At 43.8% G+C, this 15,245-nt stretch overlaps 1 protein-coding gene and 1 long non-coding RNA gene across 3 annotated transcripts in view; both read left to right on the plus strand.

Moving 5' to 3' along the window:
• The window catches only part of ptprn2 (protein tyrosine phosphatase receptor type N2), a 99,022-nt gene that overhangs the window by 71,107 nt on the left and 12,670 nt on the right, over positions 1-15,245 (plus strand). Inside the window, 4 exon segments of the mRNA XM_062559239.1 lie at positions 5,983-6,198; positions 8,305-8,508; positions 12,712-12,859; positions 13,431-13,504. Of these exon segments, the coding sequence (XP_062415223.1) occupies positions 5,983-6,198; positions 8,305-8,508; positions 12,712-12,859; positions 13,431-13,504 (642 nt within the window).
• Positions 1,143-4,190, plus strand: LOC134107480 (uncharacterized). 2 transcript variants are annotated; one of them, XR_009942753.1, is made up of 6 exons: positions 1,143-1,773; positions 2,572-2,646; positions 2,800-2,882; positions 2,994-3,165; positions 3,407-3,535; positions 3,640-4,190. It is a non-coding gene; the product is annotated as an uncharacterized LOC134107480 (long non-coding RNA). The 2 variants fall into 2 exon arrangements; XR_009942752.1 differs by having other exon boundaries at positions 3,407-4,190.

Raw genomic sequence — 15,245 nt, forward strand, 5'->3', positions numbered from 1 at the left:
TCTCTATGTTTATATAGTTATTCTATTATAATATCGTTTAAAAATAATTTTCTGTATCTTGTCTGTATATTATCTAGTATCTTATAGTGTATAATTTTATTCAATTCTTGGATATATTCTTGGAGTTGGCCTACACGGGAAATGTGGTGTTGCAGGTTTTATGGTACTATGAGTTCGTCCGCATCTTATGGCTTTATTTATTTATTTTTAAATTTAAAAAAAATAGAGCCATTTTTTTTTCTTTGAGCCATGCAAAACAGCATGCTTATAAAATGTTGCTTAATTCAACATTTCAGTTTGATCTTCTGAGTTTATCACAGGGCTCTCAGTCCCATTGTATTGCATAGAATCTACTTTTTTTTCAAATGTAGCTGCAACTTGCAAAACATACGAACGACCATATTTTAGAGTTGAGGTTTGTGTGTTTGGGAGGATTTTCTTGTACTTTTTGGGGGGGTATTGTGTTGTGAGTGAATGGGCAGCCGCCCCAACGACACCTCTCTGCCTGAACTCTCCTCCATCATTTGAATTATCCAGAGCACCGAAATCCATCTGCCCCTTGTCTCCTCTCAGATTGGCCAATTCACCACACCGGGGCAATGTGAATAGAAAGAAAGAAACACAAGAGCAGTATGTCTGTATGAGGCAGGGAGTAATCATTTCTGTGTGGATCCTATAAAAAGCAGTGGGAACACAAATTTTATAAAAATCCATCCAAGTGAATTTACTGAGTTAAAAAGAATTCATGAAGGGAAAAAATCAGATTCTTTATTTAATGGCAGTTTTGTTGTTCTTAGATTTCTGTGTAAAATGATGCTCTATTCTTCATGGTTCAAGCTTTGATCATAGAATTACATACATACAATTAGTGTGATTTCAATTTTTTTCATACATTAATATTATTCCGTATTTCTGTTTTTTTTATTTATATTTAGACTGATAAATCTGTTTTTTAAGACATGGCGTAATTTTTGTAAAATAATGATAATCACACAAATACATTATAATATGTGTTTTCTTTGAAAAAAGGGCCGGAGGCCCATGAAGGTAATTCTTTGTCATCTTTCTCTCTCCCTTTCTGTGTCTTTAAACGTGGAAGAACACACCGCCTTCAGACACTGCTTTATGCACGCACACTGTTAAATGTTTCCGTTAATTTACACCCAAATTTCAACATGATTTACCTGTTATTTGTAATAACTGCAGCTTACTGTAAATTTTTAGGGAATACATGTTAAATAACGCCTCATGTATGTTATTTAACACCTCATTGCTAAATAACATTCATTTTTGTTATTTAACAGCACAACCGAACATTCAAAGATGGCGGCCAGAGTTAGATGGTCTGGTATGGTTTTGTAAGTTGCAAAACAATGACTAATTCAATATTGTCGATGTTGCATACTAAGAAATTAAATATTGTATGCATTCACTGAATGAAGGTTAGACAGAACACCACGTGATTTCTGTACTGCAAATGTTATAAAGAATCATCTTGCTTTTATTACCATAATCATACCTCCCGATTTTAAACGAGACACCTAACATTTAATTGACTAACTGCGCTCCAAATCTGTGTGTGTAGATGTGTGTGTGTGTGTGTCTTTCTGATCACGTTCGCGCCACTTTCTGAAATAACAGGTTCATACAGTATTTTTTGCATTCTGGCAAAGAGCGAGTAAGAAGGCATTTGAACCTGCAACGCAACGGACACACGGCCATTCCATGTCGGAGAATCGCTCTGGTTACATCGAGGAAAACCACAACAATCCGGTGAGATTAACTAGAATTTCTTTAAAGTCATGCATAGTTAACATTTATCAGTGATGTTGAGGTATACTAAACGCCACGGACTTGCACTATGAAGTTTAATTTAGCTAGCTGCTAATGAGCCGAGGTGATTCAAGCTAGCAAAGTTTTGATAGTTTGTCCATTAATCTTACAAAACAATGCGCTTATTTTAATGTCCGTTCATGTATACGATCTAAATCTATAAATAATGCTAGTGCTAGCGGTCTCAACGGGGGGCTAGCGGGCGGTCTCAACGGGGGCGGGGGGGGGCTAGCGTCGGCGGCCGGGCTTGCACAACTTCACATGCTCCGCTCTGGCCACCCGGCACCCGCGCGCACTGGTCTGATGCGCCACAACTTCACAACAACCGGGAGTTATTCGCGCGTCATTGACTTAGCAGGCTGTGATTGGAAATCGGGACTGGAGCTGTCCCGGTCGGGACAAATCTAAATTGCCCATAATTCGGGATGTTCCGGGTAATACGGGACGGTTGGTGTGGGATGGTTCTGATTCCGCTGTGTTTTTTTTTAAACCGCCCGCTGGCGCTCCTGCGAGATTTGCGTTGGGTCTCGCGGGACCCGGCGGCACACAATCCCAATGTAGCCCTCTAGTCTGTACTTCAGATTAGCTATATGTGTCACAGACTAGAGCGCTGAAAACCACTCCACCCGCCACTGTGGCTTGTATGCGAGGCAAAGTCACCCGCCATTGGCTTGTGGCAGGTGCTAATTTCCCACCCTGGGTGTGTCTATTTTACATTACATTTGTTTTTAATTACAGATGCAGATGCAGGGCACTATCCCTGATCACACTGCTGATCAAGAAGATCTCACTGCATGTATCCCTCAGAACCAGGTGGACATTTGAATGGTGTCTTATAATCTATCAATAAGTCTTGTGTTGTTCAAGACTAAACCGACAAATGAAAGGATGAAGGAAGTCAGCTTGATGATGATGTCGAGCTGTCCTATCAAGTCATCCATCTTCTTCTGTCTCACTTTTCCGAAGATGTCTCAGGACTTGATATGCCAGTGCAGCTGACCTTGAGAGTTCACTAGCTTTACCTGCAACGCCTCGTCTGATACTTCTTGGTAAGTTGGTTTTAGTGTTGTATGTAGTGAATTAAATGGTATCAAACTAAACTCTGTATTCAAAATGAAAACTAAAACAGAAATTTGACAGTTAAAACATTTCTGTTTCAGGAGAAACAGGAAACCACTTCCAACGCTGGATGCTCAGCATTGAGGGCCAGATTGTGGGCGAAGGGATCCAGTCGACCTTTGTGACAGGGCTGGCGTCTTTTTTCTCCGGTTTTTATATCTTCAACCTACAGTACCAAGAGGAGGCAGCGTGCACACTTGAATTCATCCAGAGGTAAGACATTGTCTGTTAACACCTGCATTTGTTCTGGCCTAGCTGTGGCTCAAGCATGGTTTCAGCAGGTCTGGTGATGGGATTTAGCAATTAACTTTGCTTTAGAAAGTTTTAGTGCAACTTACAATATTCATAGATGCCTAGGATAGTATGTTGAGGATAGTTCATGGACATTTGTTGTCTTGTTGTAGTGTTAGTCTGTGTGAATTACTAGATTTCCAACCCGTGTATAATTTTTCAGACGCTTTGTGGGTATAAACCCAGAAAAGGGGACAAAGGCTGCAAAGGGGAAAAAAAGAACGGTAAATTCACACATCGCCAGCCTCTTGCGCAGACTGATGGACTTCCAGTGGGATTTCATTTCAAAAAGGTGAGATAGATACATACATTCATGCTCTTTGCCATTTGCCAATAAATTTTACTTTTCAGACTTTCTATTATTTATGTCTCTCTCTCTCTCTCTCTCTCTTTCAGTGGAGGTGTGTTCAGGTGCGTTCTGGGCAATGTAGTGTATTTTTCTGTGATTGATCCGATCTATATGTGCCTACATTTGTAAGTATTTAACTTTCAGTGTTTCTATTACAATAAAAAAGTTCATTTGAACATGGAACTATTCGTTTTCTTTCACTTAAGTGTTATGTGATGTATTATACCTATTCTTATAATAACTCAAGCTAGAAATATGTATATTACAATCAATGGTACACATTACTATGCTAAAATAATAATCAATACATTTTAAAAGCAATATTTAAAGGAAACTAAATAAATGGTGATTTAACATGAAAATAATGGTAACCCTGCTGCCAGTAAAGTCCTGTTAAAAAACATTACGGGTGTGCACTGTAAAAAAACATTAACAGGAATAAACCGTTAAAATAACATGAAAATAATGGTAACCCTGCTGCCAGTAAATTCCTGTTAAAAAACATTACGGGTGTGCACTGTAAAAAAACATTAACAGGAATAAACTGTTAAAATAACATGAAAATAATGGTAACCCTGCTGCCAGTAAATTCCTGTTATTTAACAGGGAAATAATTTACAGTGCAGTGTGTTTGCTCCCACAGTGGAAATCCTTATAAAATGCATCATTTCAAGTCGTTTACCTACAGAGTAAGAGTAGCCACCGTTTGTAGAGACACGTCTTAATTTAATTTTGTTAATTTAGTTTAAAAAAATTCAGTTTATTCTGAATAGTTTGGGATTCGGTGTTGTCAGGGAGGTTTGAACCATTAGAGGGCCCTTTGGTGTCAGAGGCATGTGACATTCTGTGTCTACAGGCTTTTTAATGCGCTTTACATTCAGTCTTTTATTGTGTGATTAGGAGAGAGAAGGATACTGGCTGAAAGTACTCATGGAAATTGACTATATATTCATTTGATCACTGAGCGACACGGACCAGTCGTTGGATGCAGGCCATCCGTCCCCTCAGTTTCCCGCACACGAGCCTCTTCAGACCTCGCAGTTGTCGTCCAACCTCTCGCTGCTTGATTAAAAACGACACGCTCCGGCCCCGCCGATCGCAATCAACAGCGACCGCCGTCGGGGCCCAACAAGGTAAATCGTAAAGACCTTGGCATCCGCACGTCCGCTAAAACATCGGCAATTACGAGTCACAAGGTCAAACCGTATTGTTACTGGTGTGAGCTCGAGTGTCTTGTTTTGAAAATGGTATAACAAGAAGCATCCATCCTTCAGCCGGCCTATTAGACCCCCTCGGGCTAAATGTCAGAGCTCTGGCAGGGTTTTTTTTTTTTTTTTTTTTTTCATATTGTAAATTTGATTCACTTCGCCCATCAATCTTTCAATCTTGCATGCGGACAATTAGGAGCCTGCTGATTTGTTCTCTGTTATTGATATTGCCCTTTTGCAGATGTATAGCTATTGGCATCATGCAGCTGACAGAAATAGATCGGAAACTGTGGCGAATTGGCCTTTACAGAAACTCCATGGTTTTTGCGTTAGTGATAGAGACTTTATCTGAATATAAATGTGCATTTTTATGATAAGTCCTTGGGAGTTGAATACAAAAGTAGCTTGGCAGAATGTCTGCGTACATTTTATGCAATCAGCAAACAAAATCTTTATCATTCCCAACTAATGCTTGTAATTATTGCTGTTACGCTCTCAAAATATTCTGCAATCGAGCCCTAGGGGGGATTTATCATTACAGTAAATGGCCTTGAGTGAACCAATTATCAACACATAGGCCAATTCTTTAACCTACGCTGATGAAAATCTCTAAGAGGATTTGTTAAAAACAAGTCTGCCACCGTGTGACAATACCTTCCTGTTTCAATTAACATGCAGTGAGGGTTTGCATTTTTGAAAAGGCTTTTCTTTTCAACTGGCGGTGGATGTGTGAAGGTCCAGTCTGGGCTGCCTGTGTCTCTCCAGCACTGGTTTCCATTAGTTGTGCGGCTTGGGCCCGGGGCCTAATCCAGCCAAACCAGAGGACCAGAGGAGCTAATTAAGCACAAGCGCTTAGTATCCCCTGCCAGCACCCAAACTGGGTTGTAAATATCTATATTGTGGAGACTGCACTGGACCACGCGGGTAATAGGGGTTGACTCCGTCTGAATGCGTAATATAAGGCCAGTATGAGGGGTGGATGTGGATAACGAGTGGGGGGTGGAGGTAGGTAAGGAGGCATTGAGAAAAGCCTTCAGCGGGCGATGCACTGCAGACATGCTGCGAGTAAAACATTTTTTTTTAAAAAAGACTAAAAGGGTGAGAGTGGTCTCCTTTACTGCTCTGACGGAGTGTTCTCTCTCTCTCTCTCTCTCTCTCTCTCTGTTTGTGTGTGTCCTCCAGAGGGGCAGCCTGACCCAGATCCCGGTGGTGAAGGAGACCCGCGTGGAGTCGGGCCAGTTCCTGCTGCTCTCCGTCCTCTGCATGCTCTTCATCCTGGTGGCGCTGGCGGTGTCCACCACCTTCTATTGCGTGCGCCAACGCTCCCACCTGCGCATGAAGGAGAAGCTGGCCAGCCTGGGGACTGACACCAGTACCGATGCCACGGCGACCTATCAGGTTAGACCAGCCACCCCCCCCCCCCCCCCCCCCTCGCAGTGAGCCAATCGGGTTCTGCTGCACTTAGCCCGGGCTCTGCGATTGGAGGAGCGCACACTCTGCGCGAGGAGGGTAGATGTTTTCTGATTGGTTGGTGGGAGTGTTAATGTAATGTAATGTTAATGTTTTTTTTTTACCATGTAATGCAATAAGTGAACATCCCATCTCACTTATTTTTATGCTCTTAATTTGTTGGATTTTCGACTTATTGTGTGGATAGATATTCGCTCCATCCAGTTATTCAATGCTCCACCGTGCCTGAGACGTGTGTGTGCGTGTGTGTGTGTGTGTGTGTGTGTGTGTGTGTGTGTGTCTGTGTGTGTCAGAGAGAGGGAGATTGAGAGAAAGCGACAGAGGAACGGCAGCCGCTGTGACCTATTCCCTCTGTTCCTCCCGGGCCGTGGAAAGCCTGGGCTGTATTGATTTTTCCGGCGTTGGGGCTCAGCTGTGCCCAGCATGCCACTCAGAACATATTTATCTGCATGTCGCTTTCACATTTTCAATATTTAATCAGGTTTTCACAGATCCGCCTCTCTCAATCCGTTGCAGGAGCAGTGACATTGTTACAAAGAGGGCCACAGATGAGCAAAACTAATTTAAATACGGAAGGATTTTTCAAACTAAAGAATGTCCTTTTTTTTTTTTTTTTAAGCGTGAATTGTTTTTGTTTTTCTTGCTGTTTGACAGAAAGTTGCGTATCAGTATGCTGTGGGAGAGCGATATGGTTAGATGACAGCACACAGCGTTAGACGTCGTTTTCCTCTCGCCCTGTGTTTCTCCTCCCTCTGCGCGAGGGGGGAGAAACGGGGGGGGGCTCCCCGCGTGTCTGTCCTCTGGCCCTCCCCGCCGCTAACCCGCTCCTCTCCACCTGCCCCTCGGTACGGCCTGAGAAGTGGGGTGAGTTATGAGGCGGACCTGGACGTTGCCCCGGGGGCCACGGCCCCGGGGCGCCGCTTCATGGTTCTAATCATTGAGGTCTGACGGCAGCAAAGCTGATCCAAGACCAGGGCTTAGAGGAGGCCCGTGCTCCGCTGGGAAATATCACTACCGATGGATCATGAGATAGCGTGTGCTTTCACAAAGCTTTCTCTCCGCTCTGCCTTGCCCTCGCTGTTATTAATTGAGTATGCAAATTTATTCGGTGGAGATGACTGGTTTTGCCTCCGAAATAGCAAACATGATGGGATTCCAGATTAGGAATTTAACATAGAAAAATCAAGTGTGACCACACCTTATGGAGGGATTCAGGGAGACTGTGTAACAGCTGCTGTTTGTTCGTTTACACCTTTTATTAAATGCACGATATTTCATCGTTCTTTTTCATTTTGTATATATTGGAGTGTGTGATGCTTAGTCTTTGGATTTGTGTTGCCCTGTCTCTGCACTGAGGCATGTTGGGAGAAAAGCTGAGTCACTCGGAGGAGTGTAATCTTTGTAGCGGTGGGCTTTCCAAAGTCTCCCAAAATCTGGTGATATCCATCACAACAGAGAATTATACTTTACAATTGAGCTTATGCACTTTGGTTCTCTGTGGTTATATACCTTCCACTGTGCTGTTCCTATTTCAGTGATGGATAGACTCTTTTCTTTGCTAAACAAAGATCCCAATTCTTCTTTTTAAAGAAAGTACTTTCTGCACTCGGGCCTGACTGTGCAGTATGGTGGTTTTGTGCAGGAATTAATTTTAAAAGCACACTTTCTTTGAGAACCAAAAGAACCTTTCTCATACAGTGAAGACAGAAGCTGTGTGACATCCAGGTGGGAAATACTGAATTTATTCTGTAAATCGTGCATGGTTTCTCAACCATGTATTTTTGACATAATTAGAATAAGCTCCATAATCCACAAGGATAAGCCATTAATCTAGGCAAGTGAGGACAGATGAAGTCAGCCGAGATACTGGATTTTACAATGTGCATTTAGGGGACTCAGCCCCTGACAGCAAGGATAAGCACATCACCTACATGCAACTATTGTTCTGTTCATGAAAAGAGGATGAATACCTAGGCAAGGAGCCATTTTGGAAGCTCAGTGTTCCACCATTATCTCCCCTCCCTGACCTTCCAGGAGCTGTGTCGCCAGCGCATGGCGACCCGCACGTCGGAGCGCGTGGAGCGGCCGGAGACCCTGCGCCACTCCCGGCTCAACAGCGTCTCGTCGCAGTTCAGCGACGGGCCGGCGGCCAGCCCCTCGACCCGCAGCAGCACCTCCTCCTGGTGCGAGGAGCCCGTGCCGTCCAACATGGACATCTCCACCGGTCACATGATACTGGTGAGTATACCGAGTCACGTGGCGGGGGAAAGTGGGGAAGGAGGAGGTTTGGTTGTGTTTTTTGATTTCTTTTTTTTTTGTGGCTCTTAACCTGTCAGAGTGGGTTCAGAGACGTTATAGATTGCAATTCTTTAGGTAAGAAGACATTGGGTGTTGATAATCAACAAGGAGCACTTGCACCCTACTGGTACCTTGCTAAGTTAAGAGATAAATTGTTCAAACGCCTCGTGATGCTGTATGGTACAATTCAACACAATTTGCCTATTCACACAAAGTATTTTAACAACAACGTGTTCTATGCAATAAACCGTATCACACAGCACCCGTGTTGGCTTGAATTGGTCGGGTTGTGCTCATTTTGGGGTACCAGAGATCATCTGGAAACGTGTTCTTGGCCAGGAATGAGCTTTTCAGAGGTTCTAATGTGAGTTTACCTTTGTGTGTCTGCTTTTAAACTCCTCGTGTCTATGGATATGCCAGGGCCTGTGCTCAACACAAACAGCGGGATATCTCTGTTTATCTATTTGGATGAGTCTCTTGTTCATTCTTCTCTCACCTCATTCCCTTCAGAACCTTGTTATCTTTGGCTTTTTTCTCCCATCACTCTTCCCGCTGTTTTTTCCTCTTGGTTTATCTCGGCTCTGTTGTCTTCATTTTTTCTCCTCTAACTTTTTCCTCCCCTAACTGTGTCATTTCCTCTCTCTATCATTTTGCCCCGTGTCTCTCTTCATTTACATCGCTTACCCCGTCTGTCTCTTACTGCAGCGGTAACATAACGGCGGACGTGGTTTTGCGAGATGAGAGCCGAAATACTGAAATATTGTAATTCATCTGATTTTTACTTGGATGTTTTCCGTTTTTTTTTTTTTTGCTTAGAAAATGTTGCCAACGCTTCCACACTCACAACGGATTGTTTTAATTTTTCACAACTTTCGCTTCATTCATTGGAGACAAGCTTGATAAAAGAGATGGATAGATGCCTTGCAGTGTTTCCATTATTGGAGGGAGCATTCATCACACTGCACGTCTAGCTTTTATATTGGGAGGCTATAATGAATGAGAGTGAATCTGAGTAATGCCTTGTATTGGTGGTAATAGATGGGTTTTGTTGCACTCGTCAAGGCTTGTTTGTGAAGCCCCTTTTGAAAGCATTGACAATAGAAAAGCATTTAGCCCCACGACAACAAAAGAGAAACTGTGAATCATTTCTAGGAGCCGTGATTATTAGCCATAGTTTCTTCCAAGCAGCCATTGCAATGTACAGAGTTAAACACTCAGGGACCTTTGATTCTCTTTCATGCCGTGATTGACATGGAGATGTTCTATAGGGCTTCTTCTTTAAAATTCCACCGCCATCTCACATGAAACCATGTGTGAGATTGCCTTGTTATCACTGATCTCAGACCTATATTTTCCCATCTCAGCTCTCCTCTCATCTCCGCTCTCTCGCTCTTTGGAGCTCGCACCGTGTGGAGAAGGATGATGAATACCCGGCTTTCCAAAGCACATACGCTGGGGGTCCTTATTGTGAGGCTCGATCAGATGGCACGCACGCACGCACGCACGCGTGCGCACACACACACACACACACATGCACAACCACTATGAACTACCGCCTTGCACCCGACCGCTCGACCCGCACAAAGATTTGAAAAGTCTTGCATAACGACTTTCAACTTCAGAAGTGAAATTGGATGCCTCTGTGTCTGTCACCTGACACGCCTCGGCCATCATTTTCCATCTTCTCTCTGTTAACTTATTCCGCTGCAGCTTAATGTTACAGACATGTCGTACGTGTCCTACTTAAGGATTACAAAAACCCCAAAAATGATTACCAGATGTGGGATGAATGTCTGTGCTTATTGCTGCGATCCCTTCAGCACCATGGACAGCACTTTTTCTTTGGCATTATTAACTGTCCATCCCTTGCTTGAGGCTCTTTTTTTATTATGTTCAGTAGTTATTGTGATATTTAGTTTCATTTAGTCCATGAGCAACAGAACAAATGATCTCAGTCAAAACGATGTGTCCTTTTCATTTAGCTATTATTAGCTAGCAGACAAAGACATACATATTAACACCTTCTTTTTCCACCTCCCACCGCTGCTTATCATATCAGAAAGTGCCGTGTTCCAACCAGCATTGTTCTATTAAATTCGACAGAAGAGCTTGACGGTAATGTGTTACCTGTTGTGTGTCTGCCTCCCCTGGTCTTCCCCTCATCCTGATTTCACCCGGCACCCCTCTGCTGCCGAGGAGACTGCTTAGGAAGGATTAGACATTGTTTCCCTGACACCCAGGCCTCCCATCCCAACCCTCTGATTGGCAGACATAATCCCCCCCCCCATTCACTAAACCTTCGTTACCCTGTCTCTGGAATACGCCACGGTCCAATGCCCCCCTCTACCCCCCCCCGCCCCCCTCCCGCCGTGGACCAGGAGGGCTTGATAAGGGCCCAATGGCTGCATCGCGTTAAGCTGCGAAAATATGAATTTGGAAGGCAATCGATTCAGGGCATCGTTTGAATAGAACGGGAGGCAATCCGGAGTGGATTTATCAAGTACATGGAGATGTAATATTGGTTGGGGAGGTGGGATGCTGTCAGGCTGGAAAGCAGAGAGTACTTGTAAAGGGTGACAAGAGCATAGTGGTGACAGGCTCTGTCAAGTGGCCATAATGGCATGCTGTCACTTTCCTGGGCAGACGGCACTGTCTGTTTGCGTAGGCGATGCGCACCAACACACATGCAAATACATATATATATATATATATATATATATATATATATATATATATATATATATATATATATATATATATATATATATAATATGTGTGTGTGTGTGTGTTGGCTGCTATTAGAGTTGAGATTAACTAGGTTTTAGTTTTTTTTTCATAATTGAGTTTTTTTCAAAGGCATAAAATTAAAAGTTTGGGAATGGAGTACAAAAACAGAAATCTCCACTAATATTTCAGAAATGTCACTCTGTGTCATTAATGGGTTCAGCCAGAACGCCGTGTGCTGTTGTGTTCTCATTAGGCAGCTGAATTAATCCCAAGAGTTGCTTTTAGTCGGCGCTGCTTTTAAGACCCGAGCGACCGATTGAACAATTAACTCTGATTTCATTGTCTGTAGGTTCTGTAATGTTTTTATGAATCTCCTAATACCCTTTGCGTGCATGCGGGCGATGTCTGAATTCACGAACCACCAAAGGGTAATTGCCTATTGTGCGTTGGACAAGCTTATTTGCGATTATCATCTATGTAAGAATTGTATGTATTCTGCAAAGAGCTGGATTACCCTTTTGACGGACAGGAGTGAATAGGACGGCTGTAACAATGGAGTGTTACCTCTCTGCTCAGCCTACCTATACTGCCTTTAATTTGGGATAAAACCCCCAGCACATCTGGGTATCACTTTCATTGTATTAGCCAGCTGATCCCTGACATCACTTTATGAGTCTGTAATCTTCTGCCTCACACAATAGCGGACTGAAGCATTTAACCCCATTGGGAGGGGAGCCATGATACAGGCGAGAAAGTGAAACACGACGCTGGGCTACAAAAGATCGTCTTGCCAGCTACAGCGTCTAAGCTCTCTGCTTGCCTTGTTTTGGGAGAATACACACACACACACACACACACACACACACACACACACACAAAGACTTCTACCCTTCCCCCTTCTTTTTTTTTTCTCCATCTTTGTCTCTCTAGCGAATTCAATTTTGTCTTCTCCAAGCAAAGGCTTAAATGCAGACAATCTTATCAGTGGCTGTGCAAGCAGCAACGGACGTGATTCAAACACCCCTGACGTATTTTCCAAAGCAGACAAACCTTTCAGGAGTCTTAATTGTGCGCGATTTCTTTCTCTCTCGGTCAAACGCGCAAGGACATAAACATTAATAAACCTTCCCCACCCAGATCATCAACAGCCTACCCCCCCCTCACCGGGGAGCAAGGCTGTACAGCATCATGCCCATAATGCTGTCGGGGGGGTGGTTAGTGTTTTTTACTGCAGTTTATGTATCGTAAAGCTCTTGGTGATGAAAAATAACAAAAGAATCAGGCATCTCAATGATGGTAAAGATAAATTGTGTCTCCGTTAAACCAAACGTGTGCGCAGAATGTGTCTCGTCCTTTGTGCGGTTCTGGCTGGTTGTCTGCGGCGGTGGCTCAGCTGTGTGTCTTGTTTTCCTCCAGTCATACATGGAGGACCACTTGAAGAACAAGAACCGTCTGGAGCGCGAGTGGGAGGCCCTGTGCTCCTACCAAGCGGAGCCCAGCGGCTGCAGCGTGGGGCGCGGCGAGCACAACGCCAAGAAGAACCGCCCGGACGCCGTTGTCGTGTGTGAGTCCGGCGAATCGCCTTCTTGTGTGTGTGTGTGTGTGTGTGAAGTGTAGACTGATGCTTTGAAAAGTAACTGCAAATTATGAGTGTGAATTAAATTGCAAAAAAAAAAAAGCAGCGTTGAGAACAGACGGAGCAGAAGCGACGGCTCCAAATTCGCTCCAGTGGGTTATAAATTTGCTGCCACATACTCGATCAGCATGTACTGCATACTGCACTCCTGAAATAGCGGTTTAGTGAGGCATCACCAGCAGACTGTTCACAGTGCAATGCCGTCTAAAGCAACAAGTCTTCTCTGCATCGCACGCCTAGAGCAAGTCATGTCACATGACGGCTTTCAAGCTTCCATTTCTGCTTTTTTGTAATAAATTTAGGAGAAGAGTCCAGCTCACAGCTCCCAGATACGATATTTTCTTATCGTTTCACTGGGAACATTCCTTATTGGAGGTGAAGTAAATCGGGCCTTCGGAGCAGTTTGGGTGTATGATGAAACTGTGGTGAAATTGCAGAACCCGGGTGTCATCGCGTCGGGAAGGAACATGTGTTGATGAGTCATGCCTCTCCGTTGCAGATGATCACTCCAGGATCCACTTGAAAGCGGAGAATAACCACGGCAACTCAGATTACATCAATGCCAGTCCAATAGTGAGTATTGTTCATCTGTTGTAGCTCTACGGCGTGGATCATGTATGATGTCTGCCTTTTTTTGTGCAAGGAGCACCTGTCGTGGTTGGCTTTTACTTTGAGATAAAACAACGTTTTAAAGGACTTGTCATTGATCCAAGGGCATTGATCTTTTTTTTTTAAAACTTTGTTCATACATGGAGCTCAGTGGATTCGTGTGTCTTGTTGAATTACAACGCTTGTGCTGCTTTCAAAATGGCCGCCCCCTGGAGAAGCCCCCCCCCCCCCTTTTTTTTTTTTCCTTCCCATTATAAAGAATTATACGTTCTTTTTCACTCAAGAAATGTACAAATCCAAATAGACCTCAGTGATAGTGACGGCTACGATTGTTTTTTCCCCCCAAAAAAACATTGGCAGTCATGATTTCCCCAGAGGCTGCTGAAAAGGGATTCCATCAAAGGGAACAGAAAACTATGCATTTCAAATACAGTGCCAAAATGTCTGAGGAGATAGAGGAGGGGGCGCACACAGCTGCACTAAAAGCCTATTACCATCAGGAACAAACCATTTTTTTTCTACCTTTTCTCTCATGGAATATTAAGCCATTTTTTCATTTGCCAATACATGGAATAATATTAAAGTAAGGTTAATCAATCAAGGGAAGCAGTCGGCAAAAAAAATCTGTGGATTAGAGCAAAGTTTACACAAACTGGTGGTGGTTTTTTTTTTCAATGCATGTAGAAAGACAGACGGATGTTGAAGACGTGGTGAAGTAATGGCGGCTGCATCGGTGTGCGGATGAAAAGACAGTAATTACAGCCACAAAAGGGACCCCTGGCTGAGCCCAGCAAAACTGTGATAATTACGTCTGTCAGTGTGGCTTCTGCCTCCTCATGAGCCGCAGGGGCCGCGGCCTACGAGTAAATAATCTGTCACTTCTCTCCGGGAATCAGAGGTCAGCGAGCAAAGCGCGCAGGCGAAAGGACCACAAAAGGAGTCGAAGCGTCTGCACGGCGCCGTTAGCCCGGAGGACGGACTCAAAGGGGCCACGAAATGTGGTCCGAGACCCGGGTCGGCTTGGTCTGGATGACATCATCCCAGCTCTGTTTCTCGAAAGCGGAGACAGACATTCGTGCGAGCTATTTAAGTTCTACTTCAAACCGAAGAGCGTTTTTGTTGTGGTCTATCTTCTTCCCACAATGGCCCCCCGGCGGGAGGCAGCTGAGACGCAGGACTACTGCCTTATGGATGCGCCTTAGTATTCATGCGGGGACGTGGACGCACAGCCACAGCCTGTCTGTGTCCTTGAGATTGGCCGACGGAGTGGTAGCACTCGGTTTGGGGAACCGCCCCCTTTCCTTTCAGCGGGGGGGGGGGGTTATCTTCATTTTGACACACCACCACTGTAGACTTCTAAAACAGGAAGCATGAAAAGAAAATTGAATATCAATGGAAGTACAACAATTGATGTTTACTGCATTGTCGTTTTTGGAAAATTTCTTCCATTGAAAGGCGGACAAATTCTCACATTTCAGAAAGCCTTCGTATAGGTCACCTGCTTCACTTCATATGCTTGCTTCATATGTTTATAAATCATAAAAAACATAGATGCTCAGATCTGTACCTATGGAAAATCTGCATCATTTTAGCGCACATTTATCCCCTAAAATTATACAATTTATAATTCTGAGAATAAAAAAAAACGGGGGAGACAAATAAATGGCATTCAAAGCAGAATGTTTCACTGCTAAACTCATGCTCA

The sequence above is a fragment of the Pungitius pungitius genome, chromosome 19 (assembly GCF_949316345.1).
Source record: "Pungitius pungitius chromosome 19, fPunPun2.1, whole genome shotgun sequence".
NCBI classification, from domain to species: domain Eukaryota; kingdom Metazoa; phylum Chordata; class Actinopteri; order Perciformes; family Gasterosteidae; genus Pungitius; species Pungitius pungitius.